Source organism: Martes martes, assembly GCF_963455335.1.
Source record: "Martes martes genome assembly, chromosome: 5".
Taxonomy (NCBI): domain Eukaryota; kingdom Metazoa; phylum Chordata; class Mammalia; order Carnivora; family Mustelidae; genus Martes; species Martes martes.
In genome coordinates, this window is record NC_137892.1 from 18,433,495 (window position 1) to 18,449,669 (window position 16,175).

The window sequence follows — 16,175 nt, forward strand, 5'->3', positions numbered from 1 at the left end:
TAAGAGGAGGACCCCCCAAGCCCCGCCTTCCCCTCCCACAACCTGCCCCCCTCCCTCAGACGTGGAGCAGCCGTTCATCAACAAGCCAGATACGTTCCTGGTCAACAGGAAGGACTCCATGTGGGTGCCCTGCTTGGTGTCCATCCCTGGCCTCAATGTCACGCTGCGATCGGTACGGCCCTCCTCCTCCTCCTCCCAACTCCCGTCCCACGCTCCAGTCCCTCCCATCCCGTCCTGTCCCTGGGAAAGGTGGCCGTGGGTCTGGCCAGGAGAAAGGGCCCTGAGAGCCACCATGTCCCAGCAGCAAAGCTCAGTGCTGCGGCCCGACGGGCAGGAGGTGGTCTGGGATGACCGCAGGGGAATGCGCGTGCCCACACCGCTGCTGCGGGATGCCCTCTACCTGCAGTGTGAGACCACCTGGGGCGGCCAGGACTTCCTATCCAACCCCTTCCTCGTGCACATCACAGGTATGGGCTGCCCAGAGCAGGAGGATGATGGGGCGTCCCCCAAATCCCAGGGACGGGACCATCGGAGCCACAGCTGGCCTCTGTGGGCACCCTGTGCCCTGCGCTCTGTGTGCGTGCCATCCCATAAGGGGCCCGGGGATCACTGTGCTTGTGTCACCAGGCAATGAGCTCTATGACATCCAGCTGTTCCCCAAGAAGTCGCTGGAGCTGCTGGTCGGGGAGAAGCTGGTCCTGAACTGCACCGTGTGGGCCGAGTTCAACTCAGGTGTCACCTTCGACTGGGACTATCCAGGGAAGCAGGTGAAGCTGACAGCCCCTGCAGGGCCACACTGGAGCCACCCCCAGAGGCCCTATCCCTGCCTACACCTGCCCTATGCCCACACTGTCTGCAGGAGTCCCCCTCACTGCCCACGCACCACCCCCCTGCCTGGTGCACACTGGCCTCTGAATAGAAGAGGTGTGGACCCAGCCCTTCCCAAAGAGCCCCCTGTTGGATGAAAGGGGCTACCCCAAGGAACATTCTGGGTCCGGGTCCAAGGCTTCCAGAGCCACAGCTGGGCTGGGGTATGTGCCCTTGGTGCTGTTTTTTCTAGAGCCCACCTGCTCTGACCCTGGGCTTCCCCTGGGTGTGGGTAGGCAGAGCGGGGTAAGTGGGTGCCAGAGCGGCGCTCCCAGCAGACTCACACAGAGCTCTCCAGCATCCTGACCATCCACAACGTCAGCCAGCACGACCTGGGCCCGTACGTGTGCGAGGCCAACAATGGCATCCAGAGATTCCGGGAGAGCACCGAGGTCATTGTGCACGGTACCGCCTGGGGCTGGGCGGGGCGTCCGTCATCAGGCCCAGGGAACAAGGGTCCCTGTGCACTGTGGGCGGGGGTCAGAGGGCAGGGCGCACCTGAGCAGGGCGGAGTCCAGCCAGAGGGAAAGGAGGGCAATGATTGGACCCCCGGAGGGCATGGCAAGCAGGGTCTGCAAAGCGTCTGGCGGCTGGGGCTGCCGGACCGTGGCTGGGAGTCCCTGGGCAGGGGTAGGTCAGTGACTCCAGGCCCGGCCTTACACGGATGCCTCCCATCCGGCAGAAAAGCCCTTCATCAGCGTCGAGTGGCTCAAGGGTCCGGTCCTGGAGGCCACGGCAGGAGACGAGCTGGTGAAGCTGCCTGTGAAGCTAGCGGCGTACCCCCCGCCAGAGTTCCAATGGTACCAGCCCTGGCCCCTGCCCCTCTCTCAAGAACCCCCCAGGCCCAGAATGAGAATAGACCACAGGGTGGGAAGGGCAGCCTCCCCCACTACGAGGGTCCATGTCCTGAGACCCCTGAAGACACTCTAAGGAATGTGGACCTGATACAGCATTTAAGCCAGAGGAAAAGTTATCTTGCTATGAAACTGTGCAAGCTACGTCGTGTGAGGGCATGCTGGGCGCTGTGCAGGGCTTCCTCTAACCCATCCCTGCACCTGCTGAGTATCTCGGAGGGCCCCGCCAGCGGGAGGATGTCCCGGGGCTCTGGCCCAGCCTGCAACAGCGGCTTTGGGCTCCTCAGGCCCCACTCTGAACACGTTGCTGCCCCCCCCCCCAACCAGGGCCCTCCTACCCAGAAGTTCGGAGATGCCACAGTTTCCACAAAGTGTTGTAGAGTCAGGCTCTGGGCCGAGCCTGAGCTGTGTGGCAGGAAGCAAGACTTTCCAGGAGGCCCGCAGGCTCTAGGGCCCCAGCTCTGGCCTGTGACCTGACAGTAAGATTTCCCCTACGGGGTGTACCAAGGGCCTGTGAAGGGGGTCCCTTCGTGGTGGCTCCACCCTGGCTAGGTGCTCCCCGAGAGCTCTCTAAGAGCTCAGGTTGGCATAGCACCCCACACACACACCCTCAGGTCATCGGAGCCCTCAGTGTGTCCCAGTGCTGGGCTGTCACACTGTAGCCTCACCCCCATGGTGCAGACAAGGAAAGAGAGGTGGGAGAGGGGAGAGGGCTTTCCTACCCGAACTCCAAGCCCCCTGTGAGGGCTCTGCCTCATCATTTCCCCACTGCTCTGGCCGGAGGAGCCCTGCCCTTCCCAGCCTGGGGTACATCCCTCCAGGCAGGATGACCTCTTTGAAAAGCCTAGGGCTGAGCAAGCAGAGGCCCAGACAGTCTCAACCGGGATCTCACTGTGCTGGCTTACCTCCTGGGAGGACCTCAGGATGCCCCGGGCCTGGCCTGGAAAAAACCCCCTCTGAGGCCACAGGCTTTGGGGTCCATTGGAGGTACCTGGTACAAGACCAGCATTTGGGGGGTGGCCAGGGGCAGCCTGGACCCTCCCTCACATGTCAGCCTCCTGGAGACCCCTGGGACTCTGTCTTCTGCCCTCCAAGGCCAGCAGGACTCAGCTGCTCTGGGAGGCTCTGCTCTCCCCCAGCTCTGCTGCATCTGGGGTCTGACCCAGGCCTGATGCTCAAGCCGCTGGGGCCTTCTCACCATCCCCACTGCCTCTGGCTTTTCTCCTCTCCCTCGGCCAACACCTACCTCCAAGATGCGCTCAGCCAGGTCACTGTCCACAGAGACACTGGCCCCAGGGACTAGTAGCCCCCACAGCCCCACAGGGCTCTTTTCGAGTCAAGCGTGTGATGGTTATAAGTGAACGGATGGAGAGCTAATGGACAGCTAGCCAGGCTGGTCCTCTGCTGCTAAAGCTCGTGGCCGCCGCAAGGCTCACACTGAATGCTCAGTTAAGCCTCATGACCCCGGCAAGAAAGTTCATTTTGCTTCCCAAGTCTTCAGAAGAGGACCCTGGGGGCTCAGGGCCATGAAAGGGTTGGCATGGGATCACTGACACAGCAGGTGGTGGACTCAGAAGTCTGCAGCGGAGCCCTGCAGACCCCACGGCCCCAGGCCTGCTCTGCTCCACCCTGTGTGGGACCCCGGATGAGTCAGGTCTCTCCCTGACACCCCCCTGTTGGTCTCTGACCAAGGGTGTGCCTCTCCCGCGGCTCCCTGGCTGAATCCGGGGAAAGGCCCCTGCCTGAGGGAGGACCATTTCCAGGTGGAGACCGGCCTGCAGAATGGCCGTGCTGTGCCCCCCAGCTCAGGCCCGGGTTTGGGGTGTAAGGCGTCCATGTATTTGCACTTGCATTTGTTTACGTATGGGTAGGCACTGCAGGTACTGCTGTGTAGGGAAGGGCAGTACAGGGACGGTCTCTGCACCACTCCTTAGGGGAGACAGATGGTCAGCAGACACATGGTGAAAACCAGGGCGTTCGTGGGCAGGCAGGTAGAAGCAGGGCAGAGGGCAGGAGCTGGTTCCTAGGGCGGTAGGGAAACGCTGCTCTAACATTGCTCTCCCTATAGGAGAGAGGGAGCCGTACAGGTGTCTAGAGGACTGGGCATCCAAGCGAGGAGGGGACAGCGAGTGCCCAGGCCCCAGGTGTGAGGACAGCAAGAAGCTCCCATATCTGAAAATCTCCAGGAAGGGCAGAGCTGGGCTCAGAAAGTGAGGCAGGGCCCTCCCCCATGGGGTAAGGGTCTGGGCCGTGCTGCAGGGGGACTGCACCTCCAATCCTTCCCAGCACACGCCACAGTGAAAGACGGGGCGTACCGGGCATGGCAGCCAGTCCTGAGCCTGCAGGTGCGGTGAGACCAGGGCAGGCCTGCAGACCATCCCATCCCCATAGCTCTCCAGTCCAAATCCAGCCGCCCCAGCCCCAACCCTCACCTAGTCTGGTGCAGGAGGGGTCTCTCGCTGGAGCTGGGCCCATGGGGACTCGCACCAGCCTCCTCCTGCCTCCCCTGACAGCACGCTCGCTGCCCTTGTTGGGGCCTGGCTCTGGCAGGGAAGGCGTGCCAGGATGGGGCAGGAGCCTGGTCCTTGCAGTCCGCTGAACTCCCTTCCTGGGCCAGGTACAAGGACAGAAAGTCAGTGTCCGGGCGCCAGAGTCCTCACGCCCTGGTACTCAAGGAGGTGACGGAGGCCAGCGCGGGCACCTACACCCTGGCCCTGTGGAACTCTGCGGCCGGCCTGAGGCGCAACATCAGCCTGGAGCTGGTGGTAAACGGTAAGGGGGGGAGAGGGGATGGAGGGGAGGGAAGGGAGGAGCAGGCTGGAAGAGGGGATGCCAGGGGGTGGTGGGTGGTACGCAGAGGCCTGCTGACCCGCTGTCTGCCTGTGCCCCCAGTGCCGCCCCACATCCATGAGAAGGAGGCCTCCTCCCCCAGCACCTACTCCCGCCACAGTCGCCAGGCCCTCACCTGCACGGCCTACGGGGTCCCCCCTCCTCTCAGCGTCCAGTGGCACTGGCGACCGTGGACTCCCTGCAAGGCCTTCGCCCAGCGCAGCCTGTGAGTGGCTCCAGCCCATTCCTTCCCGCTTCCCGGCCCCGTCCCCGACCTTGGCCAAGACCCCCACTCCCAGCCCCCACTCCTCCCCAGAGCCCTGCTCTAAGCTGGAACCTGCGGCAATTCAACAAGAGCCCATCCCTGACCTCACCTCGCCTCACGTCCCCCTAGCATAAGTCAGGCCGGGCTGGACACTGAGCATGGTGCGGCCCCCACCCAACCCCCTCCTTGAAAGTAAAGCCCCCAGGACACATAATTGCATTGTCCAGGGGGACCACAGGAATGGGGCTCCAAGTGGGTGGACCTGAGTTAGTTTTATGAGGCTTATACTGAGCCCCATGACACACCACCCATGCCCAGTTAGCTTTTCCTGAGCCCTGTTCATGATGACAGCTCATAGAGGAGGCAACGGAGAGAGGGTCGGAGCGGGGACCTGCCTTCCCCCAGGTCACAGCTGTAAACAGCAGAGCCTGCCCCAACGCGGGGCCTGCTGGACCGTGCTCCCCTGTGCTGAGCTGGGTGCCACCAGGACAGACAGGCCCAGGAGTATGCTCCGAGCAGGGACAGCTTGGCCAGCAGGGGATGGGAGAGGAGGGTGCCAAGGTGGCCAGAGGTCTGGAGGGCATTAGGAGTTGGGGCACTGAGTTGGGGGAGTTGGGGGAGTGGGAGGGTCGCATTTGCTGTTCAGCTAGAGAACCTTGTGGGCCGGGTAGAGGGGCACAGCCTGGGCAAGGATGGATGCTGGGAACCCAAGGAGGAGACAGACAGCTGCACCCAGAGACGGGCTGTAGCCCCAGCACAGAAGAGGAAGAGGCTCTGTAGGGCTGGCCTGTTGCACCTAAGGCTCTTAAGAGATTCTTCCAGACCACCGGACACCTCCAAATTGGCTTCCCTCTGATGCTCTACCTTTATGCTCTGTGCCAACGGACGAAACTCTGGGGTCCTGCACTGCTCTGCTGGGAGCAAACAAGAGTCTCCCTGGGAACCCCAGACCCATGGCCCAACAAGAGACCAAAAGTGCAGGGGTCACATCCAGCCCAGGAAGGGGCTGCAGCTCTGGAAGGAGGAGAGAGAGGGCTTCCTGGAACAGGAGAGGTGACTCCGCTGCCCCTGGGAGATCTAGGTGGACTTTGCAGGAAGGGGCACATCGTGAGTCCAGAGGGGAACCACAGAGCCACAGGTGTGAGCTCCTGCCTACTGGGGAAGGCTGTGTCCGGCAGCCCTCACCCGACACGCTGTTCCCAGCAGCCGGCGGCAGCAGAGAGACCACATGCCACAGTGTCGGGACTGGAGAGAGGTGACCACACAGGACGCCGTGAACCCCATTGAAAGCCTGGACACGTGGACCGAGTTTGTGGAAGGGAAGAATAAGGTAGGCACCAGCCGTGCCACTGACGGGGAAGCAGAAGGGAGGCAGGAAGGGGCCCTCTCCTGGCCGCCTCCATCTCGACCAGGCTGCAGAGCTCTGAAAGTTGGTGGTCTTTCTGCAGCGTCCTGGGCCTCAGCTCCCCTTCCTGCATGGGGATGCAGAGGGGGGGATCTCCAGCTGTTTCCCAGACTGGGACGCTTAGATTGAAGGGAGCCTGGCCAGGCCCCGGGCGCCCGCTCCCCACAGGCCCCACGGCTGGGAGGATCAGGCCTGGGGCCAGCCAGGTCCCCTCCGAAGGAGCTGCTGGGCGCAGCCTGGGGGCAATGCCTAGAGGAGGCCAGGCGGGGGAGGGGACTGAACAAAGGCACCCACTTCCTCCAGTCACTTCCTGTTTTCCTACACACCTCCAGAGCCTCTTCCTGTTCCAGGCCTGGCCAGGAAGTGCCCAGCTTGGAATCGGGTGGGGTGGGGGGGTTGTTTGGTGGTAGGCAGGGCCTGTGGCCCTCTCTCCTCCCCCCGCCACCAAGAGTCCTACTCCCCAGGCCAGAATCCTTTGGGAGACCTGGGACCCATCCCGTTTCCTGGCCACCACCCAGGGCCTTGAGAGAGGGGCCGAGAGCAACCCTGGGGTGAATGTGCCTTGGGTGAATGACCAGTCTTGCTCCAAACCCCGAATCTTAAACCTGGCTTGGACTGCCCCATCTCTAGACTGGGCCTGTCCCCTGCCCAACGTGGCCAGAGCCCAAGCCCGTCCATACCCAGAGGCCTGCCTGACATTGCCCTCTGACCTCAGCCACAGCTTAAGCCTGCAGTTACTAGCCATGTCCTGGATGTTTCCAGAGAGCCTCCCTGCTGTGCAAGGCCCTCCCCTTCTGCGCCCAACCTCGCTGTCCCTGGTCCCGTCTCTGAGCTTTGGTCCTCTTCAGCTGGAGGCCTCAGTTAGGCCCACTCCTCCCTGCAGAAAGGAAGGACGGTCAGGGTGGGAGGAGCTTGGGCAGGAAATGGAGCCCTGTGCTCATGCTCTGCGTAGACGGTGAGCAAGCTGGTGATCCAGAACGCCAATGTGTCCGCCATGTACAAGTGTGTGGTCTTCAACAAAGTGGGCCAGGATGAGCGGCTCATCTACTTCTACGTGACCAGTGAGTGACCGGGGTTGGGGGGAGCAGTGGAGGTCGGGAACCGGTGGGCGCAGGAGGCCAGAGAGAAGGCCTGGGAGAGGACCATGAGGTCAGGTTGGGCCCATTGAGTTTCCAAAGATGTGGGGCACTAAGCTCCTTGGTCTCAGAGGGAGGGATAGATTTGGAGGTCATTAGCACATGGACCAGGGTGCTGGTGCACTGGGATGGAGGAGCACCTCTGCCCCCAGCCCTGGAGGTATATCCCCACTGGTGCCCTTCTACTCCCTGTGGTTCCTTCTCCCACCCACCCCCTTTCCAACACAGCAGCTGACGCACAGGTACACTTTTCCTGGGGAAAAGGCCCAGAGCTTCTTCCGATGTTCAAATGTTTTAGTGACCCCAGGAAAGCTAAGAAGCCCATTAAAGGGCAGTCACTGGGCCCAGGAGCATAGATGAGACATGGGGCCAGAGGCAGCGGGGAGAGGACTCCACAGGAGCCCAACAGGGAATGTGACCAGATGGACAAAAAGAAATCAGGAGTGAGGCATTGCCACAAACTAATGGAAGGATGAGATTATATTCGGGAGAGGACAATGGTGGAGTGTGGTAGGAAGCAAGGGAAGGTGGGAAGAACCGCACCAAATGTGCTGAGAGGGACCGCACTGATCGTCTGGGCTCTGGGGAGGAGATGGGGCGTGTCCAGTAGAGGGCTCGAAGAAGGTGAGGCTGGAGGAGTCCGTGGGGCTGACTGCAGGGAGCTGGCCCCATTGGTCAGTGTTGGGGAGGAGAGGGGTGAAGAGGGCTCCTTGGAGGGGGGTACCCAGCCCAGGTAGCCGCAATGCATGCTCTGGTTGAGAGCGGAGTGAGTCCAAAGGCAGTTGGGCACGGGAGAGCGAGCCGCACGGCAGGCAGGGAGGTGAGCAAAATCAGGGGGCAGTGTCACAGAGCCACCTCCTCCCTCGCCTGCTCCCCACCCCCAGACATCCCGGATGGCTTCAGCATAAAATCCGAGCCATCGGAGGAGCCCCTGGAGGGCCAGGAGGTGCGCCTGAGCTGCCGGGCAGACAACTACACCTACGAGCAAATGCGCTGGTACCGCCTCAACCTGTCTACACTGCACGACGCCCAAGGGAACCCGCTGCTGCTTGACTGCAAGAACGTGCACCTCTTCGCTACGCCTCTGGCCGCCCAGCTGGAGGAGGCGGAGCCAGACGCGCGCCACGCCACGCTCACCCTGACCATCCCCAGCGTGGCGCCTGAGCACGAGGGCGACTACGTATGCGAGGTGCAGGACCGCCGCAGCCACGACAAGCACTGCCACAAGAAGTACCTGTCAGTGCAGGGTGAGGCGGGCAGGGCGGCAGGGGAGGGCTGGCGGCGCTTCCCAAGGAAACTTTCTCCCCTCCCAGAGCGCGCCTGGGCTGCCACTCCGGGAGCCTGAAGCTGCAGGAGGGTCCTACCCACCCCCCACCCACACTGTGGAGGTCCACGACCCTCCGGACCCTGCGCTCAAACCCGATCCTTCCTAGAGCTTGGCGCAATCCCTTCCCCCTGTCTGCTCCCAGCCCTGGAGGGGGGCCCTCTTGCTTTCTGCAACTCCATTTAGCTCCCTGTCCACCGCCACCCCCAGCCCTGGAAGCCCCGCGGCTCACGCAGAACTTGACAGACCTGCTGGTGAACGTGAGCGACTCCCTGGAGATGCGGTGCCCAGTGGCCGGGGCGCACGTGCCCAGCATCTTGTGGTACAAAGATGAGAGGCTGCTGGAGGAAGAGTCTGGTAGGGCGGTGGACACGGGCATGGTGCGGAGGCTGGCCGGGTCAAGGCCCCAGACCCATCTGAACTCCAAGCAACACGCCATCCCCTACAGGAATAGACCTGGCGGACTCCAACCAGAAGCTGAGCATACAGCGCGTGCGTGAGGAGGACGCGGGCCGCTACCTGTGCAGCGTGTGCAATGCCAAGGGCTGTGTCAACTCCTCTGCTAGCGTGGCTGTGGAAGGTCGGGCCTCTCCCGGGCTCCCTTCCACCCACCTGCCCCCCCACCTCACCCCTGCACTTAGCACCTTCTCATAGCCACCTCCCCCAAGTGGTGCCCACCAGAAGGGTAGCTTATCACAGAGCACACCCTCTTCTCCCTAATACACACACACACACACAGGCTCGCCCCTTTCTGTCCACTCAGGCTCCGAGGATAAAGGCAGCATGGAGATCGTGATCCTTGTTGGCACCGGGGTCATCGCTGTCTTCTTCTGGGTCCTCCTCCTCCTCATCTTCTGTAACATGAGGAGGGTGAGCGCTCCTCCCCCAACTGAGCCTCTCCACCGCTCCTTGTGGGGTCTCTGTACGCCCTGGCTCACCTGGAAACCTCACCTGGGAAGCCTTTCTGACCCCTCCCTGCTGGGCTCTTACACAACCAGAGGTGGTCAGTCTGTCTGTCCCCTCCTTGCCGGAGAGTCCCAAAGGAGGTCCCATCTGTCCTGGGGGAAGGCTTACCCAAGATGGTGGTATGGCCCCATCAATTAGTCGTCCCCATCCCCACCCCAGCCAGCCCACGCAGACATCAAAACGGGCTACCTGTCCATCATCATGGACCCCGGGGAGGTGCCTCTGGAGGAGCAGTGTGAATACCTGTCCTATGACGCCAGCCAGTGGGAGTTCCCCCGGGAGCGGCTGCATCTTGGTGAGGCCACCACCCAGCCTGCCCTACCCGCCCTCAGAGACCGCTTCCCTCTGCAGTGCTGAAATCCCTCCATCCCAGGCCAGAAAGTTGGGCATCGCTCCCACCTGGCCTGCCCTGCCCATCTGGGCGTGCATCCCAAGAGCTGGAGCCAGGACTCCAGTTCTCAGGCCCCCCGGGGTCACTTCCTGCTGCTCGGAGCAGGGCGGGCCCATCACACCTGCTGGGAGAGGATGCAGGCCTTCCTGTCTGCTTCTCCTCTCCCTCGCTGCCCGCTCCTGCCCTCCCTGCTCTTCCTGTTTGGCAGAGAGGCCCCCGAGTTTCCTCCCCCTCCTGGGCCTTCCTTCCTGGCCGTTGGCGCGGGTGGCCCCTGCTGCCCGTCCCTCTTCACCCTCGCCCTTACACAGCTCACCTGGACCCGGGTCCCTGCCCCCACAGGGAGAGTCCTCGGCCATGGGGCCTTCGGGAAGGTGGTGGAAGCCTCTGCTTTTGGAATCCACAAGGGCAGCAGCTGCGACACAGTGGCTGTGAAAATGCTGAAAGGTGTGGGGGTCAGCGGGTGGAGGAGGCGGTGGGAGTGGCGGGGGCAGCGACTGTGGGTGGCCTGGCGCGGCTGAGCTTCGGGAGGGGAAACTGACGGTCAGAGCCAGTCCCGTGCAGAGTTCTTCAAGGAGGCCCTGGGCTCAGTTCTGGGGAATTCTTCCCAATTCCACCTGAAACCTCAGCCTCAGAGACGAGCAGGACGAGCTGGGGACCCTACGCCCCCACGGGCGGGAGCTCTAGCTGCGCCTTAGCGGAGTCGGTGGCCGGGAGGAGGGATGCGCAGGGACTGGGGGGCTGCGCACGGCGGGCCCAGCCCCACGCGAAGCCCCCGTGCCCCCTCCAGAGGGTGCCACAGCTAGCGAACATCGAGCCTTGATGTCGGAGCTCAAGATCCTAATCCACATCGGTAACCACCTCAACGTAGTCAACCTCCTGGGGGCGTGCACCAAGCCCAATGGTACGGAGCTCGCGGCCCACGGCTCCCCGGCGGGAGGGGCTTGTTGGGCTGGGTGAGGGCGGGGCCGGGGGCGGGGCGTTGCTTCGGTGCCGGCCCTCCCGCCTGTCCTCGGTCACCAAGCCCCTGGCTCTTGCCCTGCCCCAGGCCCCCTCATGGTGATCGTGGAGTTCTGCAAGTATGGCAATCTCTCCAACTTCTTGCGCGCCAAGCGGGAGGCCTTCAGCCCCTATGCGGTTAGTGGGGGGCCCTGCGACTGGCCCGAGCTCTGCCCGGAGCCCGCAGTCCGCCAGGGTGGGCTGGGGAGGCGGGTTTGCCTCTGCTGTGGGTGGCGGAGCCCCCCTCAGACCCACTTTGTGCCTTGGCAGGAGAAGTCCCCTGAGCAGCGAAGGCGCTTTCGAGCCATGGTGGAAGGTGCCAAAGCTGACCGGAGGAGGCCGGGAAGCAGCGAAAGGGCCCTCCTCTCCCGGCTCCTGATGGGCAAGGGCGGGGCTGGGCGGGCCCCTCCGGTCCAAGAAGGTAAGAAGAGCCTGGTTTCTCCTCGCCCAAAGAGGTCTGGCTGATACGAGGATACCTCGTGATCAGGGAACTGGGGGAGAAGCAGGCCTCGGGCCCTCCTGGAGTGGCTTACTTGGGAGAGCGTGCAGTGGGCTTTTCCTCTGGAAGGGAGGACACCACAGGGACAGTTTCCGCGGAGGCGTTTGACGTTGGATTGGGCATCACTGGCTATCTAGGCATTTGTCTTCCAGACGAGGGTGGGAGCAGACAGGCGGAAGCGGCAGGTGCAAAGGTCCAATGACACAACAAGATTCCTGGCACTGGGCGTGGTTAGTGGGTGTTGCAGAGACCCGATGCTGAGGACAGGAAGGGGGTCCACACGCTTGTTAGCTAGTTCCAGGGGCTTCAGGGGCGGTGAACAAATGCTCCCTTTGGGGAAGGGTAGAAGATGGGAGCCATGGAAGAGCCTCCCCCTCACCCCCGCCAACCTCCCCTGAGCCTCCCTTGCTCCTTTGTGCAGCCCAGGACCTGTGGCTGAGCCCACTGACCATGGAGGACCTCATCTGCTACAGCTTCCAGGTGGCCCGAGGGATGGAGTTCCTGGCCTCCCGCAAGGTGACTGCCCCAGCAGGCCCCTCGGAGGGGAGAGGGTACAGGCCACCAGCATACCAAGGCAAGCCCTATCCTAGCTCAGCCCCGAGTGATTCCGTGGTCAGCACGTGTTTCTCCCACTTTGCAGAGGTAGAAACAAAGCCCAGAGTGTGGAAGTGGTTCCCTGCGATCTCTAGCTAGTCAGTGGCAGAGAGGGGACTTTGCCATCTGTCCCACCCCACGGCCTCCTCTGCTGTCCCCATCGTTCCATGAACTTTCACCACGGAGAGTCGTGGGGGAGCATAGAAATCTCTCTGTGACAGAGCAGGGTTCTGCACAGGCCCCAGGGACCTGTGCTCCCCACCCCCTCACAGCACCACCACCCCTGGCCCCCCAGTGCATCCACAGGGACCTGGCTGCTCGGAACATCTTGCTGTCAGAATGCGACGTGGTGAAGATCTGTGACTTCGGCCTGGCTCGCGACATCTACAAAGACCCCGACTACGTGCGCAAGGGCAGTGTGAGTGCAGGCCATGGAGGGAGGGCTGGGAATGGGGGCACGGACCTCCTATCCAAGAGCCATCTCCGTGGAAGGTCAGAGAGCCCACACCTACAGGGACCTGAGCGGCCCCACCGAGGCACATGGGGGCAGAGGGAGTAGGGACAGGAGCCGACAAGCAAGGACCCTGGTGCTTCAGCTGGAGCTTTGTCCATGAGGCGGATACTGACTGACCCCACATGCCTACCCTGCATGCCTACCCTACAGGGGCTGGGTATAAGAGGCAGACCCCGCACGGGGCATGTGGGTACTGGGAGCAGGGTGCTTGGAGATGGTGTGGCAGGCACTTGAATGAGCTCGCAAAGCTAATTGGGGGTTTGTGCCCCGGAGGAGGAAGGAAGAGACTTGGGAGACGGGCAATGGGCAGGATGGGTCTAGGATGAGGCGGGTCACCCTGCCAGCCTAGCACTTCATGCTAACTCACAGATGAATGGAGGCAGGTGGACGGGAGAGTCAGGTGCGCCTTCCAGAAGCCCCCTCTGCAGGCTTCGAGGAAGGACGAGAGGGTGTGCTGGGTGTGGTGGGGAAGGTAGAGGCCGGTCAGGAGAGGCCAGGGCCCTCAGAGCTCCCAAGTAGAGGGCCCAAGAGGTAGAGAGTCAGGCAATGGGGAAGACACATCACGAGCCCCAGGACGAGAGGTCAGGAGTGATGTCCGGCTTCTTGTGTGCAGACCAAGTGAGCCGCTGAGGTGGGGACAGTGAGTGGGGGCAGGGTCCCAATTCCTCCAGAGGCTGGGTCTGGAGTCTGGAGGGGGAGGCGTTCCGAGTGCTCCCCCCCCCGAAAAGAGCACACGGGAAGAAAGGGGCCCAGACAGACCCAGGAGAACAGCAGTGGGGCAGAAGCCTTCACGGAGGGGGCAGAATGTGAGAGTCTTCTGAAGGCACATGGGGCAGATATGGCCCAAGGCCTTTCCTGGGGTGTAGCTCCAGAGTTCTGGACAGGCTGGGGGTACGAGGGAGCTACCAACATGTTTGTCTTTCTTCCTCTCTTCCCTCCCTCATGGAGACATGCTTCCTTCCGCCTCCTGCAGGCCCGGCTCCCCCTGAAGTGGATGGCCCCCGAGAGCATCTTTGACAAAGTGTACACCACGCAGAGTGACGTGTGGTCCTTTGGGGTGCTGCTCTGGGAGATCTTCTCCCTGGGTAAGTGTGGGGCAGGCTGTGGGTGAGGGGAGAGGCGGGATCCCAGGCCGCGGGCCACAGCACCAGGCTTGTGAAGCAAGGGGCTGCACCTGCAGCAGGCGGTCTTTCCATGGCAAATGGTCCAAGAGCCCTCCACCTCTCCCCTCTGCCTCCAGCATGTCCCCCGCAGCCCCCACCCCCGAAGCCACCTCTGCAGGGTGGTGGGCTCTGGCATCGGGCAGGGGACAGGGCCCAGCCTGTGTTTATCAGGCAGTCCCTGGGATCACCACGGGTCCCCAGATGTTCACCTCCCTGGATGAGCCCCCCCACCCCTCAGCTTGTCACTGGCGAGGCTGCTCCTGCCTTCAAGGGCCAGGGAGCATCCGGCGGAGACTGGATGCTCACTCACAGGTGTACCTACTTATGAGAGCTCCACGTGTGCCCCGGGGCCACGCTGGGACCAGGAGGAAGCCCCCATGCTAAGACAGAGCTGGGCAGGGAGCAAACAGAGAAATTAAAGCAGCACCATGAATGCTGTCAGTACAGATGCAAGGGCCTGAAGGGCACCGGGAGGACAGGGCTATGCGTGACCCGGAGGGGAGCGCCCCGCTGAGGAAGGGCCTCGGGTAGGGCCGGCAGGCCGGGGAAGACAGCAGGTCAGGGTGAGGGGACGGCCAGGCTCCTGGTCCCCGCTCGTTGGAGGTGGGCCGGTTGTGGGCAAGGGGCGTCGGGAGGTGCAACGAGGGGGGAAGGGGAGGTCCCTGCAACCCCTGCGAGCTGGCCTGGGTGAGAACCTGTACTCTGAGTCCCTGGAGAGCCACTCAGGGCTTGGAGCAAGGGAGAGAACAGAGGATTGCCCTGCTCCTGTGCGGCTTGCCCTCGGGGGCCCTTTTAACCAAATGAAGAACTATCATTGGGGGACAGAAGTGCCTTGGTGGGCCCCCACCCCTCCCTAGTCCTGTGCTGGGAGCAGCAGGACCAGCCCCTGCCAGAGGAGGCAGGAGAGAAGCAGTTTGAGGGGGGTGCTGGGCTGAGAGCAAGTGCCCTCTCCCCACGCACCCCTATCTCATCCTCTTCAGGGGCCTCCCCCTACCCAGGGGTGCAGATCAACGAGGAGTTCTGCCAGCGGCTAAAGGAGGGCACACGGATGCGAGCCCCAGAGTTAGCCACTCCCGCCATGTGAGCTTCCCTAGAGGGCTGGAGGGGAAGGTTGCCATGGCTGAGGGGTCTTGTACACAGGCAGGGGGCAGGGGTGGGGAGGGGTGCAGGCACCGGGGTGGGGTAGAGACCTGCAGATGAAGTGTCTTACTCCACCCCTGACCCACCCGCGGGTCCACTGACAGCTCTCCTCCACCTTGCCCCCCCCCGGGGGCGGAAGAGACTGGGTGGGCAGATGTGGGGGGCTGGGGGACAGGGGTTAGGCAGGGGAGCTGGGATCTGCTGGTGCAGGGTGCGGGAGTGCTCAGACCACAGGCCAGCAGCCAGCTCTACCCGCAGACGCACCATCATGCTAAGCTGCTGGTCAGGGGACCCCAAAGAGAGGCCTGCGTTCTCAGAGCTGGTGGAGATCCTGGGGGACCTGCTGCAGGGTGGGGGCCGACAGGTAAGTCCTCTGCCCGCCCTGTCTAGCTGCAACAACCTCTGGCCAGCAGCCCCAGGGCCCTCGAGCAACTGGCCAGGGCACATCTTTGGCCATGAGGAGCCCCAGGGTGGTCTTTGGGTTGGGGGGTAGTTTGCAAGGAGCCCCTGTCTCTGGGAGAAGGCTGGTGTGTTCCTCCACTTCCTGCTTCCTGCAGCCCTGTCCCCCACACCCACCCTTCCCACCCTTGACTTCTGTTTCCCGCACCTGGGGTGCCTGGGGGTACAGGGAGCAAAGCCAGCTCAGAGCTGCCCTGGTGCTCTGGTTGCTGGAGGAGTGAGCGGGGGCTGTGCAGCAGAGTCCAAGTCTGCTCCTGGAAGGGGGGCCCTGGATCAGGGTGGCCCCTGCTGCACCCTGCTGCTTGTAAGTGGGGCGCCTGTTGGGAGAATTTGCCGGACAGACTCATTGAATCCCCAGAGCACCGTGGAACGCAGAACTTCCTCAGTCAGGAGCCCCACCCCCACCCTGGCAATCCTGAGCTCAGTGGTGGGGACCGTGGGGCACAGTGGTCTCTAACCCCTGGGGCCTCTGCCATTCCTGCCAGGAGGAGGAGGACTGCATGGCCCCCTGTGGCTCTCAGAGCTTGGAGGAAGGCAGCTTCTTGCAAGCATCCACCACTGCCCTGCACGTGGCGGAGGCAGACCCCGAGGACAGCCCATCGAGCCTGCACCGGCACAGCCTGGCCGCCAGGTCAGCCGCCCTCGAGGGGATTCCCAGATCCTGCGCCCCCACCCCTACCAGGACAGGGAGAAAGCAGGTTGGATACAGCATAGTTGATTCCCGCCAGTCATCAAGGAACAGCAAACTACAAGGCCTTGAGAGGGGAAAGAGC

General features: G+C 62.9%; 1 protein-coding gene across 2 annotated transcripts in view; it reads left to right on the forward strand.

The window, feature by feature from the left end:
* Positions 1-16,175, forward strand: part of FLT4 (fms related receptor tyrosine kinase 4) — a 39,901-nt gene that overhangs the window by 14,882 nt on the left and 8,844 nt on the right. For both annotated transcript variants that reach the window (XM_080805121.1, XM_080805120.1), the window contains exons 4-27: positions 60-172; positions 305-467; positions 628-767; positions 1,104-1,272; positions 1,550-1,667; positions 4,339-4,493; positions 4,614-4,776; positions 6,019-6,145; positions 7,173-7,281; positions 8,241-8,603; positions 8,891-9,037; positions 9,129-9,260; positions 9,444-9,550; positions 9,806-9,941; positions 10,377-10,481; positions 10,825-10,938; positions 11,083-11,171; positions 11,304-11,454; positions 11,954-12,048; positions 12,422-12,544; positions 13,614-13,725; positions 14,784-14,883; positions 15,202-15,307; positions 15,888-16,033. In XM_080805121.1, coding sequence (XP_080661247.1) covers positions 60-172; positions 305-467; positions 628-767; positions 1,104-1,272; positions 1,550-1,667; positions 4,339-4,493; positions 4,614-4,776; positions 6,019-6,145; positions 7,173-7,281; positions 8,241-8,603; positions 8,891-9,037; positions 9,129-9,260; positions 9,444-9,550; positions 9,806-9,941; positions 10,377-10,481; positions 10,825-10,938; positions 11,083-11,171; positions 11,304-11,454; positions 11,954-12,048; positions 12,422-12,544; positions 13,614-13,725; positions 14,784-14,883; positions 15,202-15,307; positions 15,888-16,033 — 3,283 coding nt within the window. The remainder of the gene's footprint in view (positions 1-59; positions 173-304; positions 468-627; positions 768-1,103; positions 1,273-1,549; positions 1,668-4,338; positions 4,494-4,613; positions 4,777-6,018; positions 6,146-7,172; positions 7,282-8,240; positions 8,604-8,890; positions 9,038-9,128; positions 9,261-9,443; positions 9,551-9,805; positions 9,942-10,376; positions 10,482-10,824; positions 10,939-11,082; positions 11,172-11,303; positions 11,455-11,953; positions 12,049-12,421; positions 12,545-13,613; positions 13,726-14,783; positions 14,884-15,201; positions 15,308-15,887; positions 16,034-16,175) is intronic.